Source organism: Schistocerca gregaria, chromosome 9 (genome assembly GCF_023897955.1).
Source record: "Schistocerca gregaria isolate iqSchGreg1 chromosome 9, iqSchGreg1.2, whole genome shotgun sequence".
Classification (NCBI taxonomy): Eukaryota; Metazoa; Arthropoda; class Insecta; order Orthoptera; family Acrididae; genus Schistocerca; species Schistocerca gregaria.
This window is the reverse complement of record NC_064928.1, coordinates 165364360-165385220: the sequence shown is the minus strand read 5'-3', so window position 1 is coordinate 165385220 and position 20861 is coordinate 165364360. Positions and strand designations below refer to the sequence as shown.

General features: G+C 41.6%; 1 protein-coding gene across 18 annotated transcripts in view; it reads right to left on the bottom strand.

The window, feature by feature from the left end:
• LOC126291830 (gastrula zinc finger protein XlCGF57.1-like) overlaps window positions 1–20861 on the bottom strand; it is a 308343-nt gene that overhangs the window by 131884 nt on the left and 155598 nt on the right. For 16 of the 18 annotated variants that reach the window (XM_049985529.1, XM_049985538.1, XM_049985540.1 and 13 more), the window contains one exon: window positions 2559–2602. In XM_049985529.1, coding sequence (XP_049841486.1) covers window positions 2559–2602 — 44 coding nt within the window. Of the gene's footprint in view, window positions 1–2558; window positions 2603–12257; window positions 12794–13856; window positions 13950–15549; window positions 15791–20861 lie in introns of those variants that run through there. The other 2 variants (XR_007551891.1, XR_007551890.1) reach the window with 2 other exon arrangements.

Genomic DNA, 20861 nt, shown 5'->3' with positions numbered 1-20861 from the left:
TGATGATGATGATATGAAGAGGAAAACAAACACACCCAGTCCCTGAGCAGAGAAAATCCCCAATCTGGCCGGGAAATCGAGCACGGGACCCCGTAATCCAGTGTCACTAGACCATGAGCTGCAGACTATCACGTGAATGGACTGTACAATGCCTACAATGTGTCTAGAATCTCTAGCAGCATATGTGCGATCCACAGTCATCTCCGTATTGAATCCAATTTCTTTGGAGTTTTAGATACATATTTGCATGTGTGTGACATGTTAAGTTAGCAAGAGTTGTTTGTTGCCAGTCTTCTACCGTTTCTGGTGTTGTTTCTGTTCTGGTACATTTTCACTGTAACAAAAGATTTGACTTTATGGCTTACAATATTGTTTCTACGCTTCCAGCACAAGATCCAACTGTAACTTGCGTCAAAGATTGGGAAGTTTAACTGTATTGCTTTCGTTTTTGTCCATAATATGATGTCTACATTGTACACACATCGAACCTCCTGGGGGCGTTGTATGAAGGTCACCGTTAAATGCAATGTAACATGTCTGCGCTTCTCTTTCAACACATTCACTCTTCACTTTCATGCCATTGTTTCCACTGATACAGCATACATAGTGCAGAAAATCTAGTGTGCAACCTGTTTTAACTGTAGACATCGTGCGGTGTGTAAGTGCTTGGTTGACTTAGGCTGCTTTTTGACATTAAGCCAATATCTGAGCATTTCGATTTTTTCGTTTCTGGAATAGAAGACTATCGTTTTCTCCTTTTGTCGTATTTCATCACTTCCATCACTTGAGGACTCTTCTGGTGATGATATCGAAGACCTTGACTCTCGTCCATACACTTGGTCACAAAGAAACGATTTGTCCCCATCTGGTCTGCGCTCCTCGATATCTAATGTTTCCTCATTGTTGACTTTCGACACCTTCCACTGGTCAGTTATGTACAGTAGGAATGCAGCATACTTTCATCTTCAGTTATTTTCGTTGTTGTAAGTACACAACCACCATTACGTAACAATTCAATAAAAAATATCAGTAGTAATCCATAGTATTCCGTTCTGATTGTTTATGTTCATTCAGTAAAACTATAAATGTCCTCTATAGGTTTGCAACTTTCAAATAAGCGAAGCGAAAGTGGACTCCCAATACAACATTGCTGTAAACTCCAAACAGTCTTTTTACAAAACAGAAACATGTTGTCCCATGAACCATTTCACACACGTTTCAGTACAAAATCTGGTATACTAGGGCTCAAACACGGGACCCTTGGTATGACGAACTAATGCTACACCAACAGGCACCCATACTTATGCTTTTCCAGTGTTCCATAGGTCAGGTATTACTTGTTATTTACCATTTACAAATGTACTCCAGGACAACAGGGTGTATTGCAAATTCCACATAATGCCCCTATAATGTCACCAGGTGATAGGTAATTCTGCAGCAGGCAGCAATCAAAATTTTTTGGCTCACGAGTGTATTTATCTGAACAATGGTCTATATCACTATGCAACACCAATCATGCACCTGATTTACCATCTGCTATTGCATGGTGGGATACCCGTATTGCCTGTTTCATACCAAGAGGACTGTGCATATTTTTTTTTTTTTTCAAAATTTGAAAAACTGCTTACTGCTGGAACGTAGGTGCAAAGGAATGTCACTGCCTGCAACTCATATTGACATTGTGCTCTCATTGTGTTACTGTAGAAAGTAGGAGTTACAGTTAAAGGGTAGTGAGGTTTAGGACACGTGCATTACTGGATGTGTCAGTGGCTTGTTCTCCTGAGCAATCAAGTTGGTTCTAAAAGATCACAATCATGAAGGATATTATATCGAGACGTCAAATAGGTGTGTTCCATCTGGAATATTTGGGTGACTAATCATATAAACATTTTACATCTGGGCATTTGTGTCATGTTGTACATCATTTTTACACAACCTGAGGCAGCTTTTGGAAGAGGTGAGCATGTGTGGATTTGATGTTTTCATGCAAACACAAATGGAAGACAAAGAATACGCTAAATGATAATATTTCATGAGTGGCTGAACATTCGCTTTGTGAAGGACTAACAATAGTGTGACCTGATAATCAAAAACTGAGTGCCAATTGCTATGTACTGTGTATATCATGATATAAATGTTGCAAAAATGTATCCATCAAGCAAGATGATATAGAACTGAAATTATTGTTAAAACATAACAATTAATACTAAGTTACAAATATATAGACTGTGAAAAGTGAGGTTATATTTTCATATGCTGCTCTCGGTCTCAATAAATGAACAACTTTACCAAAGGTACACCTGAGTATTTCACAAAGTGTGGTACTACCCTAACAATATAGACATTAACTAATTATAAGTATGCATTTGTGGAACAAGAGACTTTGGCTGTGAAACAGCAGAATAGACACATGAACATTACAGACACCAATCAACAGCATGCATTATACTGTGCATATGTATGTATAGCCAGAGATTCTGCTGAGTCACTTAAATGTGAAGCTGCACACAACTCGTGCACAAAGTACAAAACAAGAGATAAAAGAAACTGTACAGTACCTTTCTGGTTCACTGCTTATTGACTCTATTTCATTTTTGAACTCCTGAAATAGAATTAAGAGCCCATATAGTAATAATAATAATAGTAATAATAATAATAATAATAATAATAATAATAATAATAATAATAAAACATCAGAAAAATGGCAACAATTTCTAGTAATCCGAAAACAAACATCTAAAACTATTCAGAGGGAAAAAAGAAATTATGACAAACGGCGACTAGATGAGACTTTAAGAAGAACAACACCAGTAATTTTTATAAGACGTTTAAAGAACATATTGCAGGATACCAGCCACCCAATCTTTACTTCAAGAAACCGGATGGTTCACTAGAAACTAACACGAAGAATAACTGCCAAATCCTCGCAGACTATTTCAACAAACTTCTCAACTGCGAAAGATCTACAGAGGATACTCACTACCAGACGTCTACACCAAATACCAATGCTAAACCGCCAACCATCAACGAAATAGTAGAAATTATCAAGACCCTGAAAAATAATAGAGCCCCAGGAGAAGATGGAATTATTGCAGAACTATGGAAACTAAATGATGAAAGATTAACAGGCAAAATTCACAAAATCATATCAAACATTTGGGAAACAGAACAGATCCCTTCTGAATGTAAATGCGCACTCATCCATCCACTCCACGAAAAAGGAGACAAAACTGGACCAAATAATTGCAGGGGTATCTCACTCGTACCCGTCACATATAAAATCCTATCAAAAGTTCTCATGAATAAATTAGAAGAACAAGCTGACCCACAAACAGGAGAATATCAGGCTGGTTTTCGCAAGGGACAATCATGCATAGAGCAGATCTGGAATCTGAAAATGATTCTCCAGATGAGAAACACACGAAACACAGTGATCACTTTTGTAGATTTTAAAAAGGCCTACGACTCAATAGACAGAGTAGCGCTCTGCAAGATGCTGGAAGTTTCAGCATTGACAGAAAGACAAGAGCAATCAATCGGCAAACATTAACTGACACAGTCTACAAGGTTAAATTTATGGGGGATATCTCGGAACCACTTGAAATCCAAACTGTAGTGCGACAGGGTGTCGGACTTTCACCATTACTCTTTAATATCATTCTTGAAAAAATTATCAGGACATGGGAAAAAGAAGTTAAAGGAATCCAAATTGGCATTAGAAAAGACAATAGATTCAATGTGAAGTGTTTAGCTTTTGGACATGACCTTGCAATGCTCACAAATAATAGAAAAGAAGCCACTAACGTCAGAGAGAAGTTACATGAAATTGCACAAAGAACTGGCCTGCAAATCTCATATGAGAAAACCCAGTACAGAGAAAGAGTGCCACAAGACAAATTGCCTATTGTGACAACACATGGGAAAATCGTACAAGTACCACATTTTAAGTACCTGGGAGAAATCATTCAGCCAACAGGGATCAACCTAAAGGCCAATGACAAAAGAATAAAAAAACTACAGAAAGCATTTAAACTCACTTGGAACTATTATAACAAAAAGTCCATATCCATTAATGCAAAATTGAGGCACTACAACTGTCGTACTTCCAGAGGCACTGTATGCATCTGAAACAACACAAATAGGCGGGCAAACTAAAATCAAAGAAATAGAGAAACAAGAAAAGAAAATTCTCAGGAAAATTTTTGGCCTGATACAAGAGCAAGGAATCTGGAAGAAGAGACCAACAACAGAATTATATAAATACACAGACAAGATAACGGATACAATAAGGAAAAGAAGAATGCAGTTCTACAGACATAGCCACAGGATAAATGAAAACAGAATTTCAAAGCGAATTCTTAAAGTCATCAACTCGGGCAGGGAAAAACAAAATGGATAAAAGAAGTTGAAGAAGACCTCAGACAAGCACAAATAACAGTAAACGATGCAGAAAATAGAACTGAATTCAGGAACATCATCAAAAACCATAAACAATCGTCATAGAGGAATTCAAGTTCAAACGCTCTCTTAAATGGGAATAATCAATAATAATAATAATAATAATAATAATAATGATAGAAATACTGCACTGATACATTCACTACATAAGAAGATGGCAGAACTGTGCAATACAATATTCTATCTCAATGTCTCCTGGATCGAGCACAACTTGAAAGCAAAATTGACAAATATCTAGTAGGTTTCAGAACAAACAGATCTTGTCCAGATGAAACTATAAATCTGAAATATTCTAAAACATCAAAAAATGTACAATAAGAAAGTAGTTTGTACCTTTGAAGAATTTAAAACAGTTTATGACTCAGTAGCCCATAAATATCTTTTCAAAAGCCTGAAATAACAGGGCCTGGATCTCAAAACCACTGCAATCATTAGTTAAACACTAAATGGTATAAAATCTATAGTAAATCTCATGTGAGAAATTTTGGAAAACATTTTGACACTAAAACAGGAGTGAATTAATATTATATGTCTTAGGAAAAGTAATACAGTATAATACAGCTGGAAACTAAAATAAGAGCTTAAAATTGACAATCACATAAAATTAGCATGAACCATTCTTAGGACAGACTGCTTAGCTTTTGGAGATGGCCTTGTGATTCTATGTCAGGATATTCAAAACAGCACAGAAGCAAACAGAAATTCTTAAAGAAATAGTGTAAGCAGGAGGATCATTTAAAAAACAAAGTACATGTCTACCAACAATCTGGCACATGACATTACAAAAACTACAAACGACCCTATCTCCCTCTCCACCTCCACCTTCCTCTCTTTTTTCCTCGCCTTTCACCCCATTTCAGTATCTTTTTTATCATCTATCCCCCTCAGAATTTGTATAGGCACTGAGTCATCTGTATGTCAACCCCTGCCTTGTACTATCCCATTAAGCCCTCCCTCTTTACCATCTCCCCACCTCAATCAGCTCAGGCTGCTACATTCAAAAACCGATAATCAATAATCAGTGCACTAAAGTGTGAATTGTGGGAAATAATGAAACTTTTTTAGCGATACCAGTACCTAAATAATTTCACAACCAAAGCTAAGTATTGAAGTTTTATATTTAAATATTGCTGCCTCCACCAAATGCATGTGGTATTAAAATGCATCCTTTATGTACCATTATATTCAGATTTCAAAATTCAAGTACTTAGGAAATATTATAACAGTGGTCCTAAATTTTGTCATAGTCATATGATGGAAAACAGGCAATAGCCATTCAACATAAAGAGGAAATTGCAATTGAGGGTAAGATTAGCCAGATGCTCCACATGGGGTACACTTTTATATGGTGCAGAGATCCAGGTATTGCAAAAATATGTGGAAAGAATTCTAGAGCACTTGAAATTTATGTTAGGTGGAAACTAGAGGATGAGAGAATGTAGGGCAAAGTGAAGAACAAGTAGCAGCTGGTAAAAGTTAGGTAGAAAAGAAACCTCATTATCAAAAGGAAAAGTGGATATACCACATTTTGAGACACCAGTGCTGTGCTGACTCCACCAAGTAACTCAGGACTGTGTGGGGGTGGGGGGCAAGAAAAGAAGTTAGGAACACATGGCCAGTGTCGAAGAGGAAAGCAAAAACTCTGTGGAAGTAAAGAGAAAAGTGGAAGACAGGGAGATGCGAACAAATATTATACCTGAACCTCCCACAAAGTAGAAGAACTACAGATAACTGACAATATTCAGCCAACAAATAATTTATGCAAAATTATTATTTTTCATATATTTTGATGTGGTAGCAATGTTAGAATACATATTGTATGAGAACACTTAATACAAGTAAGTTCAAACACAGTAGCTTCTACTGTGTATGTCAATAAGAGGATTTAATGTTATTCCCTTCTTTGAACTATGAGACTGTCAAATTTTGACGAGATCAATGACCTGTCACTGTGGCCATATCCTGCTTGCCACTTGTCACTTTCACTTGCACTACACGAGTCAAGAGTCATGTGACTGAGTGTGCTTGATACTGTAATGAGCTCTGTGGCATACAAGAAAATCTCATAACTGCTGACATCATCTCCTCGGCTTAGTTTTTTGAGCAAAGCTACATGTACTCATCACAAAGGTTGCGACTTAAGGCTGATTTAAAACTTCTCAAACAAGTATAAGCCAAGAAGTGCTCACAAAGACCCAATGGACACTGAACATGTTGTAGTAGTAGTAGTAGTAGTAGTAGTAGTAGTAGTAGTAGCAGCAGCAGCAGCAGCAGCAGAAGTAGTCATGGTGGTAGTGGTCGCTGTCATCATTTACAGTCCAAAGATTGGTTTGATGCCACTCTCCCTGCTAGTCTATACAGTGCAAATCTCTTCACCTCTGAATAACTACTACAACCCCCGTCTACTTGAACCTCCTTACTGTAACAGTCCCTTGGTCTCCCTCTACAATTTCTACTTCTCATACTCCCCCCCCCCCCCCCCATTATCAAAAAGATGATTCCTTGATGCCTTAGGATATGTCCTACCAACCACTTCCTTCTCTTGGTCAAGGTGTGTCATAAATTACTTTTTTCCCCAATTTGCTTCAGCACCTACTCAATAGTTACTCGATCTACCCACTTAATCTTCAGCCTTGTCCATGTTTTACTTTTTCACGAGGCTATACTCAAGGCAAACACCTTCAGAAAAGACTTCCTTAACATTTAAATTTGTATTGTACGTTAACCAACTCTTCTTTTTTTTTTTAAATACTTTCCTTGCTACTCAGGACATGAGGCATGCCGTGGCCAGTGTGGCAGGTGACCGTTTCTGGCCAGCCAGGTGCAGAGACGAGCTTTATGGCTCCAAATGGCAACAATCCCAGTACGAGGAATTTTGATGCTTAATAGAACAGACAACGCTCCATAAATGGTGGCGTGTCAGACAAGCTGGAAGATGGGTTCTTACAGCTCTTCAAGAATCTATAATAATTCACAGTCAAGTATTAAACCAAACCTGAATACATATGTGATATCAGAAAAAAATGAGGTATATCCAGTGACACAACGATATTTCAAAATCTTTGAAACTACAGAAGTTAACACTATAGCTATCATCTCTGAAAGGTACCCACCTGTATCTATTTAATTTCCTGATTTATTATGCTTTTATTTATATCTTTTGGTTATGCGAAAGTTTTTAAGAATGTTGTATCCTCCACAATTACACAGAAAATACATAACATTTTGTCATAATTGTGTATTTATTTAATGAGCAGTTTACTAGTTTGTCAGTAACTTTATTAAAATATTAATTACAACTGATAATACAAAACCATGCTAATTTAAAAAGTGGAAATCGGAGATTTGTGGTAACGTCTTACGGGACCAAACTGCTGAGGTCATTGGTCCCTAAGCTACTTACACTAAGGACGACACACACACCCATGCCTAAGGGAGGACTCGAACCTCCAACAGAGGGAGCCGCACAGACCATGACAAGATGCCTCAGGCTGCGGGGCTACCGTTCCCCCCCCCCCCCCCCCCCCCACTCCAAGGCTTAAAAAGTGGCCAGACACTATCTTTGTAAAAGAGTACCAAAAGATGCTTCTGCCAAGCAGGCCTCAATAATTGTTTAAACTACATCTAACGACAATCTGTGGTCATTTATTGTGAACACGCTTGCAGAAGAATACTGGCTTATTTGTTAATGGGCAAAGCTTTATTTACATTTATTGTGAAGGTTCTGAGTGTGACAATGTTTATAATATTTATTTTGGTTAAATATTGTTGTAATGTATTAGTTTAGTCTGGAAAGTGGTCAAGGTGGGTGGAACCATGGCTTTAGAATGTGAAAACGATGTGTTTTTTCCGGGGACAGCATTCTTCCAATGGAAAATAATGAAATGATCATGTGGCATTGATGGCCAGGAGGCACCATCTGGGGAAGTTTGGCAGCCGGGGTCAGTAATGCAATTCCTATTACAGTTATTACTCACGGTCAAGAACACTTCTTAAATGTTATCATTTAGTAGTTCCCACTTACTAATTCATTTAGTAATTTCCACTTACCAATCTCTTAGCCTGCTGCCTCAGTTACACAATATATCTTCACCGTTTTGTACTCAGTACAATGATCAATGTGTTCAGATACATTTGCCCAGATCAGCGTGTCATTTCATATTTTCCTCTGCTGCTGCCAGCCGCCAGCTCACCTCTGTCTCAACAATAATAACGCCTGACAATCGATATTATTTAGTTTGTCCAAAACCTGCACAAGGGCAGGTGGGGGGGGGGGGGGTCCAGGGCCTGGAGAGACACCCCCCCCCCACCCCCCCCCCCCAAAAAAAATCACCTACATGAAACACACAAGACCTAGTTGGAGTGTAGTAAAATTGAAAGATATTTTGATTTTTGATCATATGACGCACTATTGATAATCAGCAAGACCAACAATAGCTTTGAACTGTCTATAAAAGCCATACTGCTACTGGCTATTGCACATCCATATTTTAGCCAAGACTTGTTGCTGGCCGTACTTGAACTCCACCACTGTTTTGTTACTCAGTTCAGCTCTCACTTGCAGTTGATTTTAATGTTAATGCTACTGCTGATTGTTTTGTGCTGTGTGCTGTTGTAACAATTTCTAATTAGGGATAAGTTTGTAACACAAAAGAACAGGAAACCCGATTTTGATTCATCTGCTACTATTATGATGAGATAAAAATATGTATGCACTACTATTTGGCTGGTAGAACTTTGGCATTGGAACACTTCAGTACTTCACAAGGCAGCAGAGCAGTAAATATCAACAGCAACATTAAATTGAAATCGGTGCATAAAAATACATTTGGATTATTTGTCTATGTAACTCAAAACTCGCATTGGTCAACAAAAATGTCACCCAAATTTCTTTAAAATATTTGCTTAATATTCTATCATTAGCAGCCCAAAAGGTGAAATTCCGCCAAATCTGGTCACTCAGGTGGAACTCGATTATGAACACCAGTCCCAATACGGAAGGGTGAGGAGGGTTTCATGGAGAGCAGAAGATGTACGTGTGATGACATCAAATTCTATATAGTTTGTTCCTTTCTAAAAGATATTTTCAGCGGGATGCTTGAATTTGTCTGAGCCAACTGCGACCATCATTCTCCCTCCCCATTGCGTCCAAAATCTAGTTACGTTGTTGTAGTACTATAACTGAAGCCACCAATTCCATGCACAATTAAATCTCAAAATATGGATGCATCTATCAAATGACTAAACATGCACAGGGAAGGGAAAAACCCACAATGTCAGAATTCAATCTTTCGTTGGGGCGCATTTTAGAATAGTGTGGCTAAATTTGGCATTAATGGGCTGTCACAGCAAGCGAACATGGTTTCTACCATCATCCACTGCATTTGGAAAGTTCTATATGTTGTATAAATCATTTACAGTATTTAGTAAATCATCTTCAGACGATGTTAGCTGCAGTGACTCACTACCTATCAGTTGGACCCTAGACGACTGGAGAACAATAGCCTGGTTGACGAGTCCCTATTTCAGTTGGCGAGAGCTGACAGTAGGGATCGAATGTAGTGCAGACCCACGAAGTCGTGGACCCAAGTTCTCTACAAGACACTGCGAAAGCTGGTGGTGACACCACAATGGTGTGGCCTGTATAGACATGGTCCAACTGAAAGATCACTGCAAAGGGTAATGTTCGCTTGCTTGGACACCATTTGCATCCATTTATGGACATCACGTTCCCAAACAACGAAGGAATTTTTATGGATGACAGTGCGCCACGTGAAAGGGCCACAATTGTTTGCGACTGGTTTGAAGAACATTATGGACAATTTCAGCAAATGATTTGGCCATCCAGATCACCAGACATGTACCCCATGGAACATTTTATTGGACCTGATCGAGAGGTCAGTTCATGCACAAAGTCCTGTATCCACAACACTTTTGCAATTATGAACGGAAATTACTCCATCGAAAGTACCATCCACCATCAGGATTCGTGCTGCCTTTAAATATACGATACGTGCTTCTCCCACCAGCAGCACTAACAAAAATATGCTTTGCTCTACGAGTTAACGCCACGAGTTCTGGATAGTGAGCACAATACATTATTGTACAGTAATTCTCGCGAATTTTAACTTGGCATCTGTCGGGCGGGGTTTGCGGGAAGAGGGGAGAGTGGACAAACGATTCTGTGTTGAGTGAGGGGTTGCCAGTGGAGGAAGGGGGAGAGGGGAGGGGGGGGGAGAAGAACAAACTCCACCTCCATGTATTGTAAGCACCCAGTGCAGGATACAGTAACCTGTGTTTTGAGCTTCCACGCGTTCCTGATAACCGGTTTTCTTTTCCAAAATGGAGTACAAGGTAGCCCTTGCGATGAGCCAGCCAGCACATCACTCATTTTCGTAAAAATCACATCGACTACAGCACAACAAAAGACAGCTCAGCTCAGCAACAAAGGAGAAAACAATGCAGTGAACACCGGCTAATGGTATGCTGCACTATTGGCAACGAAGATCTGAAAATCACTAGGGTACGAATTCTCCCGGCTGCTACCGATCATAACTGGGGAGCTGCATAGCAGGTTACAGACTACAGCATTGTAGTGATTTATTTTGTGTTTAACAACTACTGTCTAGTGCTCTTATTTTTGTTGTTACGACTGACTAAACATGTCTGAAAAGAATGCCAAGCAGTATGTACGACATTTTAGAAAAGAGTGGTTAAGTGAGGAACAAAGGATTTATTGTTAGAGGTGCCCCGGGGGGAACCTATTAGTGCGCATTGTAAGTATTCTGATGCAACTTGAATGTGCATTTGTCAGATGTACTACTTCACGGAAAAAGTAAGAAACATTTAAAAGCAGCTGAATCTTTTCCATCACCATGACAGTCAACATTGCCATTTCACTCTATCATACATAGAAATGAATGTGCAGCTGTTGAAGCTGTTCTTAAGCCAGGTCCACACTTGCACGCCACGAACCCTGAGCGATGCGCTCGCCTTTCGTTCGTTGGAAGTTTGGGTTGAAACGAACCTCCAGCGATCCACAGGAAACCCACGAACATATAAGTATGCAGTTTCCAGCCAAGCTGTAAACATGCTTAGGCAATGGGAAAATCTCAGGATTACGGTGATGAGTGACACGGTATTATTAATGGCAAGTTTGTCAAAAAAAAAAACCGGTGGCACACTGAACTTTATAAAAAAAGAAATAATGCAGAACTTATGATGGATTTGAGCTCACAACAAATAAGTGATCAATATATAAATTTCTGTCAAATGGTACCTTCTGACTTTGAAAATCTGATGTAGAAGATTGGACCACATATTTCAAAAGAGGGCACTAATTTCCGCACAGCAATTTCCACTCAAGACAGTTGATCATTAATATTTGTTGTACATAATTTGTTTACTTCTTGTTTATAATTAGCTGTGTATTTGTCATAATATCCTGACCAAATACGCAATGGTGGGCATGGATATAAAAAAAATTGACTGATTTATTTCTGTTATATACATATATAAATTTCTTTTTCATTACATAAAGGCAAATAAAAACAGTACGATTAATTCTTCCGGTTAGCAGTAACGCTTCGATTTCTTGCCACAGGAGATTTATTTACTAGCCTGCAGTACACTTTCAGGATTTCTGAGCAATCTATTGCACTAATAGTACCACAAGTCTGTGCAGCACTTATCCATGAGTTACAAGGATATATCAAGGTAACATATTAACATCACTGTTTAACTCTTAATTTTTGAAAGTTGTTTTATTTTTTTAAATATTTTATATAAGTACAAAATTAAATGCATTATACACAAAATCATCAAAATCCATTAAACTAAAGTTATGTTACACACAACCTGAAAACTGTTCTGGAGTTACTGATGCTGCAGGAAATGGTTGAGAAGAGATAGGTGTCAAGGAATCAGATGGTGGAAGCACGTACTGGTTGAAAATATTGCAAAATGCACTGTTGAGAATGTATGGGGCATTTGCCAGTTGTTGGTATGCTGAGCATTTTGAGGAGCCCAATCAAAAAACCGTTTATCGGCTTTCAAAAGTACGTCAAAAACAGCAAGCTATATAAATTTATTCATTTCAGGCGAATATTTCTTCACTTTTGCAGCGATGTACATAAAAAAGGCATCTATTTTGTCGGACTTATTACTCGACTCTTTCTCCAATTTCTCTGCAGCAGTTCGTGAAATGTCAAATGCACTCCTTGTCACTGAGACGCTAGCATCAGTTCGTTTACGCTTGGTAGTCTGTCAGTAGATGTTGACCCTGTTGGCTCTTGTTGGCTGCCTTTAGAAATGTTAAGCCTTCACTCAATGTCTCCTGTAAATTACAAGTAATAATCAATAGTAACCAACATTAATTATGTATTACTGGTATTACATGATTAACATAAAAATAGGAGCCTATTTAAAAACATTAAGTTGTGTCATTCGCCTCAGACCAATAATGTAGTAGTTTTTCAGTCACCAAAACAATTATCAGTCCTGTCTATATAAACTCAACCCCCTCCTCCCATGGTTAAAATAAGTTTAAGTATGATTTCTGTTTCAGCTACCTGCGACACTTGCAGCTTGGAAGGGAGTAAGGAATATATTTGAAACACACTGGAACCTGCCTCACTGTGTTGGTGCTCTGGATGGGAAACACGTCCTTTTGCAAGCTCCAATGAACTCAAGTATAGAGAACTTCAATTATCAATCCAGCTTCAGTATTGTGCTTTTTGCATTAGCAGGTGGGAATTGTAACTTTATGTTTGCTGACGTGGGATGCCATGGAAGAATTTCAGATAGAGGTATTTTTCAAGGAAGCGGACTGCATAATACGATGACTGGGAGCACATTGGGACTTCCAGTAGCGTAACAGGAGCCAGGGCGTTCTATGCAAATACCTTATTTCTTAGCAGGTGACAGTGCATTTGCTCTAAGTGAAAACCTCATGAAGGCATATTCCGGATACTTTGCCAAAGGAACTCCTCACAGAATTTTTAATTATTGCTTGAATAGGGCCCAATGGATAGTTGAGAACGCCTTCGGTATATCAAGCTTAGTGTTTCAGGCTTTAAGAAATACAATGCTTTTGGCACCTGAAAGAGCTGAGGTGATAGTGATGGCAGTCATTTTGTTACACAGTTATCTAAGGAGCCATTCGTCAAATTTGTACACTCATGCTGGCATTGACCATGAAGAGAATGGAGTTTTATTTGAAGAGTCATGAAGGGTCCAGGGAGAAGATAATATGACAGCTTTGTTACCACTGAGACATGTCCCCCGATGATCCACAAATTATTGTCAAAAATTAGGGATGAAATAGCAGATTATTGTATGAAAGAAGGACTCCTAGAATGGCAACACAAATATGCTTGAGTACATCAACATTTTCTTACCGTTGTTAAGTCCTTTTCTTGGTATGTCCCTGTCCTCCAGAAACTTGAAAGCTTCATAAGCAAACCACCTACTTACATAAACGTCGTCTCTTCCTGAAACAATAGAATTTAAAATCAAATAAAACCCTGTTTAAAAAAAATACAGAACTGTACACTACTTATGATTGTTATTATAAAAGTTTGTATGATGCATGTAAATAAGTCACTTATAAATGAAAATGAAGCTAATTATTTTATATAATACTAGGGTAATCCCAAAAGTAAGGTCTCCTATTTTTTTCTAAGTACATAGACCTGTTTATTTCTACGGTGGTTTACATCAGTTTACAGCTTGAACATTTAGCTATTTTTCGACATAATCACCATTTCTATCGATGCATTTTTGTAGACGCTGTGGCAGTTTTTGAATGGACATGTCATACCAGCTCGCCGCCATGGTGTTCGGAAAGTTATGAACCTCTTCATTCACCTCGTCGTCAGAGCTGAATCCCTTTCCAGCCAAATGTTCTTTTAACCTAGGGAACAGGTGATAGTCATTCGGCGCCAAGTCAGGACTTTAGGGTGGGTGGGTGATTATGTTCCACTGAAACTGTTGCAGGAGAGCAATGGTTTGCCAAGTGATGTGTGGGCAACTGTTGTCATGAAGAATGTATACACCCTTTCCCAACATTACTCTTCTCCGGTTCTGAACTGCTCGTTTGAGTTTTTGCCAAGTCTCACAGTACCTGTCAGCGTTAATTGTGGTCCCAGTGGGAATAAAGTCGACCAACAATACCCCTTTCCAATCCCTAAAAACGGTTGTCATGACTTTACCGGCAGTCGTACCTTTTCTTTTTTAATTTCTGCGGCTTTGGCGAAGAAGGATGCCACCACTGACGTGATTGTTGCTTGGTTCCAGGTGTAAAGTGGTATGCCCAGGTTTCGTCACCCGAGACAATTGAGTCCAGAAAGTGGTCCTGTTCGGCTGCAACGTGGCGAAGAAATGCGCAGGAAGCGTCAACTCATTGCCGCACGTGATCCTCAGTCAGCATGTGTGGCACCCATCTTGCGCACACCCTCCGGTAGTTCAATGTTCTGTTAAAATTCTGTGAGCGGTGCTTCAGGAAACCTCAGGAACCAATGTGCAGAGATCATCCAGGGTGATCCGCTGATCTTCATGCATGCTATGCTCCAGCTTCAACACTGTCTCCTCAGAAATTGACACTCTCCTGCTCCTTTGTTCATCGTGAATTTTGGTCCGACCAGCTGCAAGCTCTCCACACCGCTTACGAACATTTTTGACATCCATGCACGACTCACAATACACTTCCGTCAGTTGGCGATGGATTTCAGCTGGCGCAGTGCCCTTTGCATTCAAAAACCAAATAACTGCATGCAATTCACACTTGGCAATAACAGGAGCTCCATTCTCGATGGCAGCCAAGTCAAGACTGAGCGCCTCAGTGTGACATGCGCATGTTTACACACAGCGTGTGACCAACTGCCACACAAACAGAGACCTGTACTTACAAAAAAAAAAAAAAAAAATAGGGGATTTTACTTTCGAGATTACCATAGTTCCATTCATTTTTTTAATATATATTTTTTCCGAATACAAAATTCTTCGAATAATAATAAATAACAGTTGCGATCACCCACATTGCTAAACTTGTCAACTAATTTAATTATCACAGTTCCGAGATTCACGACTTACCTTTTCCTGTTCCCATGCTGTTTTTCAATTTTTCCTTCTCCCGTCAGTATGAAGACAGCAAAGATTTTTTTTCTGCGCTGGTCCACAGATACATCCATCTCCGCAGATATTTCTCGCTAAGCATCTGCTTTCATGTGTTTCCTGGCATGATCCTTATGCTGAGGATCCCGAAGAATGGATTGTTTTCTATATTCATCAATTAGTTTAATTTAAGTCACTTCCAACCACTCCATATGTATCGCTGGAAAATCAATCACAAAATTCCTTATTGAAGCCTGACAATAATATAAAGATATTAATCAAAATATAATATTTTAGGTCAACTTAAAAATCCCTCTTTTCTCGTTAACATCTTGCAAAACAATACTCACGTTCATGCTCCTGTCCAAATCTGAGCTGCGAACATTCAAAGTGTTCGTTGGATCGCGGTGTGTCGCGCATGCGCAGTAAGCGCCCAGTCCAAATATGACGAATTCAATGCGAACGAGCTGCACAGTGTGCTAGTGTGGATTCACCTTAGGGTACTTCTTTCGCACTGTAACTCGTCGGGTCTGTCGAGCAGGGTTTGCAGGCAGATGGGGAGAGCTGACAAGCTATGCTGCGTGGAGGAGGGGAGACAAACTCCACCTCCATGTATTGTAAGCACCCAGTGCAGGCAACAGAAACCTGTGTTTCGAGCTTTCATGGACTCCTGATAACCGGCTTTCTTTTCTGAAATTAATATAACTCCTGTGATAGGCCAGCAAGTGCATCATCACTCATTTTCGTATAAATCACAATGAATATAGCGCAACAAAAGATAGACCGCGACCGACAGCTCAGCTCAGCAACAAAGGAGACGACAATGCAGTCAACACCAGCTAATGGTACGCATTGCTGTTAGCAACAAACATCTACAAATAACTACGGAACGAATTCTCCTGGCTCCTCCTGACTGCTACCGATCAGAATTGGAGAGCTGCGTACCAGGTTACAGACTTCACTGTTGTAGTGAGTTATTGTGTGTTTTAACAACTAACGTCTAGTGCTCTCTTTTTGTTTTGTTTTTACGGCTGACTGAACATGTTTGAAAAGAATGTCAAGCAGAATGTACGACATTTTAGAAAACAGTGGTTAGGTGAGGAACAAAGGATTTATTGTTGGAGCAGGCCGTCATGGCTGAGAGGTTCTAGGCGCTTCAGTCTGGAACTGCACGACCGCTTCGGTCACAGGTTCGAATCCTGCCATGGGCATGGATGTGATGTGATGTCCTTAGGTTAGTTAGGTTTAAGTAGTTCTAAGTTATAGGGGACTGATGACCTTATATGTTAAGTCCCATAGTGCTCAGAGCCATTTGAACCAATGATTGTTCGAGGTGCCCGGGGAACCTAGTAGTGCGGGTTGTAAATATTGCCAATGCAACTTGAATATGCGTTTGTCACATGTAATACTTTATGGAAAAAATAAGAAACATTTAAGAGCAGCTGAACCTTTTTCATCTTTACGACAGTCATCATTGCTATTTCACTCTATCAAACATACGTATGAATGTGCATATGCTGAAGATGTCTTTATGTTGTTTGTAGTTAATCACTGTGCAATTAGATCCATTAACTATATTTCAGATCTAACCAAGAAACTTTTTCAAAGTTTTGACCATGCATCTCTTTTATAGCTATACCATACAAAGAGCAGTGCTTTGTTCAGGAACATTCTCTTCTAGTACTTTAAATCAGAACTACAGAAAGATGTTGGTAATGGACATTTCAGTCTTCTGATAGGTGAATCGACGCATCATCCCACAAACTCTTTATCGAAGTGTCGGTTCGATCACGCCAATTACAACTGCAAGTCGATACGGGCGCGGCAGTTTCATTGTTGAATGCACAAACTTACTCCAACCTTGGGTCCCCCCGTTGGCACCAGTTTACCGGCGTCTCCGCGGTTATGGTAAACAATTCATTCCCCTGCTGGGTCAATTCACTACTGACATGACTTACAAATCAGTCACTCGGCCTATTACTTTTATTGTTGTTAGTGATGCGAGCTCCGCTAAACTTTTTGGCTTGGATGCCTTTCAAGCTTTCGGGTTTTCTATCACTGACACCATACAGTTGGTCTCCGAAGACGTTCCCTATCAATAATTAGAATCTTGGATCTCTGACTTTCCGGATATCTTTGAGGAGGGCCTGGGGCGTGTTTCAGACTTTGAAGCTCACTTAACGTTGAAGGCGTCGGCTCACCCATGTTTTCTATGCGCGAGGCAGATCCCCTTGGCTCTCCGCCCTCAGGTAAAAGAAGAGCTAGACCAGCTGACAGCCCAAGGGGTCGTTCTTCCCATTTCTTCTAGTGAGTGGGCTTCGCCCCTTGTTATTGTCAGGAAACCCTCGGGAAAATTACGTCGATTTCAAGGCCACCATTAATTCCCAATTGGTGGTGGACACCAATCCTTTGCCTCGGGCAGATGAATTGTTCTCCGCGGTAGCGGGAGGCCCATATTTTTCGAATATCGATCTTTCGGAGGCTTATCATCAGATACCTCATGATGAGGACTGCGAACGGCTGGCAGTTATCAACACCCCGTTTGGCCTTTACCGATACCAGCGGTTGGCCTTCGGAATATCCAGTGCCCCAGCGATATTCCAGCATTATCTTGAGCACATCACGTTGACAATCCCTCATTGTATTAATTACCTGGACGACATAATTGTCACGGGCCGCAGCACGAAGGAACACTTGCACAACCTTCGCACCCTCTTTCTCAAATTCAGGCCCGTGGGCTTGCGTTGCAACCTGCGTAAGTCAAACTTCTTCCAACCGTCCATTGGTATGTGGGTTACACAATCTCTCGGCACGGCGTCCAGCCGCTAGGAAGTTTGGTCTAAGGTATCGTCGACCTTCCGCGGCCCGCTTTGCTCAAGGAGTTACAAGCTTTTTTAGGCAAGATTGCCTATTACCACCAGTTCATTCCCAGGGCTTCCACCATCGCCCGCCCCCTGTACTGCCTTCTGCTCACGGGTGTTCCTTTTGATTGGTCGCCTGCATGCGAGCGAGCATTCACCTCGTTGAAAGGCCTCCTCACGTCGGCGCCGTGTTTGGCTACTTTTGACACCCATAAGCCGTTGGTCCTGGCTACAGATGCTTCACAGTATAGGGTGGGGGTGGTCCTGGCCCATTGCAAACACAGATGGTTCCAAGCAGCCACTGGCGTCTGCGTCTAAAACTCTTAGTCCCGCACAGGCCCATAACTCCCAGGTGGAAAAAGAGGTTTTGGTCATTGTCTACGCTGTTACCAAGTTTCACCCTTTCTTGTATGGCATGAAGTTTCAGTTAATCACTAACCATAAGCCGTTAATATCGTTATTTGGCCCCGCCTCTCAGATTCCGAATAGGGCGGGACACAGACTACAGTGCTGGGCCTTGTTCCTCTCTAAGTACCATTATGACATTCATTTTCTCCCTACCGGACAGCATTCCAACGCAGACGCTCTTTCCTGTCTTCCAGTGGGCCTGGATCCTAAGTTCGGTCGAGAGGAGATTATGTGTTTTCATTTGGATGTGGCATCCCACCATGCAGTTGATGGCTTCCCGATCACTAGTTCTAGAGTCGCCTGGGAAACGACAGCTGACCCGGTTCTCCGGCAAGTAGTTCGGCTCATTCAGCAGGAGTGGTCATCCCGACCTTCAGGCTGGGCCTCAGGCCCTCTTTGTAATTATTTTGTTCTATGAGACCGCCTCTCCGTCTTGGAAGGAGTTCTCCTGCTGGCTACCGATGATACAGCTCCTCGCGTGGTTGTTCCTGCAAGTTTGCGAAGGGACGTCCTCATTTTATTACATGAGGGGCAGTGGGGTGTTTCCCGTACTAAAACCTTGGCTCGCAGACATGTGTACTGGCCCAGTATTGACAGAGAAATTGAGCACTTGGTGGCCGCCTGATCCCTGTGTGCGAGCCAACAGGCATCTCCCAAGTCAGCGTTCTCTTCATGGCCGCCTGCAACCCAGGCATGGGAATGTGTTCACATTGATTATGCGGGCCCGTTTCTCAATGGCTTTTGGTTCATTGTCATTTATGCTTATTCCCATTTTCCATATGTGGTTCGCTGCTCCTCAACCACTTCAGAGGTTGTAATCCAGGCACTAGCAAAAATCTTTTCTGTGGAAGGTCTGCCAGTCACCCTGGTCTCGGACAATGGACCTCAGTTTATGTCGCAGACCTTCCAGGCTTTTTGTAGATGCTTCGGTATTCGGCATGTTTGCCCTCCCCCCTTTCATCCACAATAGAATGGGGAAGCCAAGCGCATGGTGCGCACATGTAAGACACAAATGAAAAAGTATGTGCATGAATTTCCTGCGGAGGTGGTGTTGACGTTTTTCCTGACGGCATACCGGACCACACCTATGGGAGAACGCAGCCCCGCAGAGCTCCTCCACGGGCACCAAACTCGGACTCTGCTGCACCTCCTACGGCCCGGTCCTCGCCAGTCTTTGCAAACCGGAGTACGCGGCTTTCCACAGGATATGTCAGTCTGGGCACGTGGGTTCGGTCGCAATCCACGTTGGATACCGGCAGTGGTCCTGCGCTGAAATGGCCGCCGGCTCTATACCTTGCAGATCAGCTACGTCCACGTTTAGGCACCCACCCTCCGACCCCTTGAGCACCGGCTTCCCCATTGCCGACACCTGTGTTGGTTTCTCAGGGGACGCCACCATCCCTCCCCCCTGTGATTCGGCCGCACTGCGATGACTCTCAGCCTTGGCAGCCTCCAGTAGCTCCAGCACCGGCATCGCCATCGTTAGCGATGCTCCAGCAAGAGCCGGTCCCCCTCGCAGGCTGGTTCACCTGTGGTCATCCCTTCCTCATCGTCCCCGCCACTTGGTCTTGCCCCTCCCGGGGTGGATCAGGATCCAGAGTTTGATGGCCTGTCTCCCGTTCTGTCCCGGGTTCCGGTAGTGGGACGACAGGGGCCTCTTCGTGTGAGTCACTTCCAGCCGTATTCGAAGGTTCCGGCTCGAGGGTTGGCACATCCCCTCGACTCCAGCATTCCGATGGACGTGGCGGTCATCACTCCTGCAAGACACTCCACCGTCTGACGCAGTGGATCACAGTGGCTTCACCCCCCAAAGGAGGAGGAGTGCAGTAGCCACCAGAAAGATCGCGGGAGGCACACATCAGCACGGCACGTCACGGGCGGTAGTTGCCGCAAATAGAGTCCCATCCACCAGAGGGCACGTGAGAATTCGGCCACGACCTCTGCCAGCCGAACAATAACAACAACAACAACAACAACAACAACAACAACAACTCAGACAGCTCGGGCCGTGCCCAGTCAGTT